The sequence below is a fragment of the Sinocyclocheilus grahami genome, unplaced genomic scaffold (genome assembly GCF_001515645.1).
Source record: "Sinocyclocheilus grahami isolate Dianchi unplaced genomic scaffold, SAMN03320097.WGS_v1.1 scaffold15109.1, whole genome shotgun sequence".
NCBI classification, from domain to species: domain Eukaryota; kingdom Metazoa; phylum Chordata; class Actinopteri; order Cypriniformes; family Cyprinidae; genus Sinocyclocheilus; species Sinocyclocheilus grahami.
In genome coordinates, this window is record NW_015515611.1 from 2,757 (window position 1) to 3,570 (window position 814).

Below are 814 nucleotides of genomic sequence, written 5' to 3' on the forward strand. Positions count from 1 at the left end.
GGGGTTTGTCACGTTTGACAGCCGGTCTGGGGCTGAAGCGGCCAAGAATGCATTGAACGTAAGTAACCGCTGGTCCGTCAGTAAGCTGAAGTGATGGCAGCTTTTAATTATTCATAGGACTGTCTGTGCTTTATGTCCTCCAAACTTCGCTCTTAAGTCTGACTCAGATGCTGCTGTCCTCTCTACGTGGGGAAGTTTCACTTCATCCCTAAGAAAAGTTCCATGACGTCATGTGTTTTCAGTGCTGTGGGATACTTTGGGAATAAGTGCACTTGTGCTGCTGTTCTGTTTAAGGACCTGCTGATTGATGTGCATTGTATGAAGAATGATTAGACTCTGTTCAGTTGAAAAAGTCAACACTCCATCTCATCTATTCTCAGGGTATCCGCTTTGACCCAGAGAGCCCTCAAACGCTGCGTCTGGAGTTTGCTAAAGCCAACACAAAGATGGCAAAGAGTAAACTGATGGCCACGCCAAACCCTTCCAACCTGCACCCAGCTCTAGGTGCGCACTTCATCGCTCGAGACCCATGTGAGTAAAACCCTGGGCTTATGCCCCGCCCACACCAAATGACACTGGTTCTGCCCATCTTAGTTCATTTGCAATAAGCCACTGCTAACAGTCCATATGTGTTTTAGGGTGCATTTGCACATCGTTTTCAACTTAAAAACAAAACTTTATGCATTTTGGTCATTTATGTACACGGCGGTGCTGTTTTGAGGGAAATACGAACCTTTGAAAACCGGTTTCAAATTGCAAGTTTTTGAAGACCGTACTGTTATTGTCTCCTTGTAAACTTAAAAAAAAAAAAAAA

The 814-nt window shown here is 44.5% G+C and overlaps 1 protein-coding gene across 1 annotated transcript in view; it reads left to right on the forward strand.

Moving 5' to 3' along the window:
• The window catches only part of LOC107579183 (RNA-binding protein with multiple splicing), a gene marked incomplete at its 5' end in the record, with an annotated part of 1,486 nt that extends 887 nt beyond the window's left edge, over window positions 1-599 (forward strand). The window contains 2 exons of the mRNA XM_016265043.1: window positions 1-58; window positions 381-599. The exon at window positions 1-58 is cut by the window's left edge and continues 5 nt beyond it. Coding sequence (XP_016120529.1) covers window positions 1-58; window positions 381-539 — 217 coding nt within the window. The remainder of the gene's footprint in view (window positions 59-380) is intronic.
• Between the last annotated feature and the right edge of the window lie 215 nt (window positions 600-814).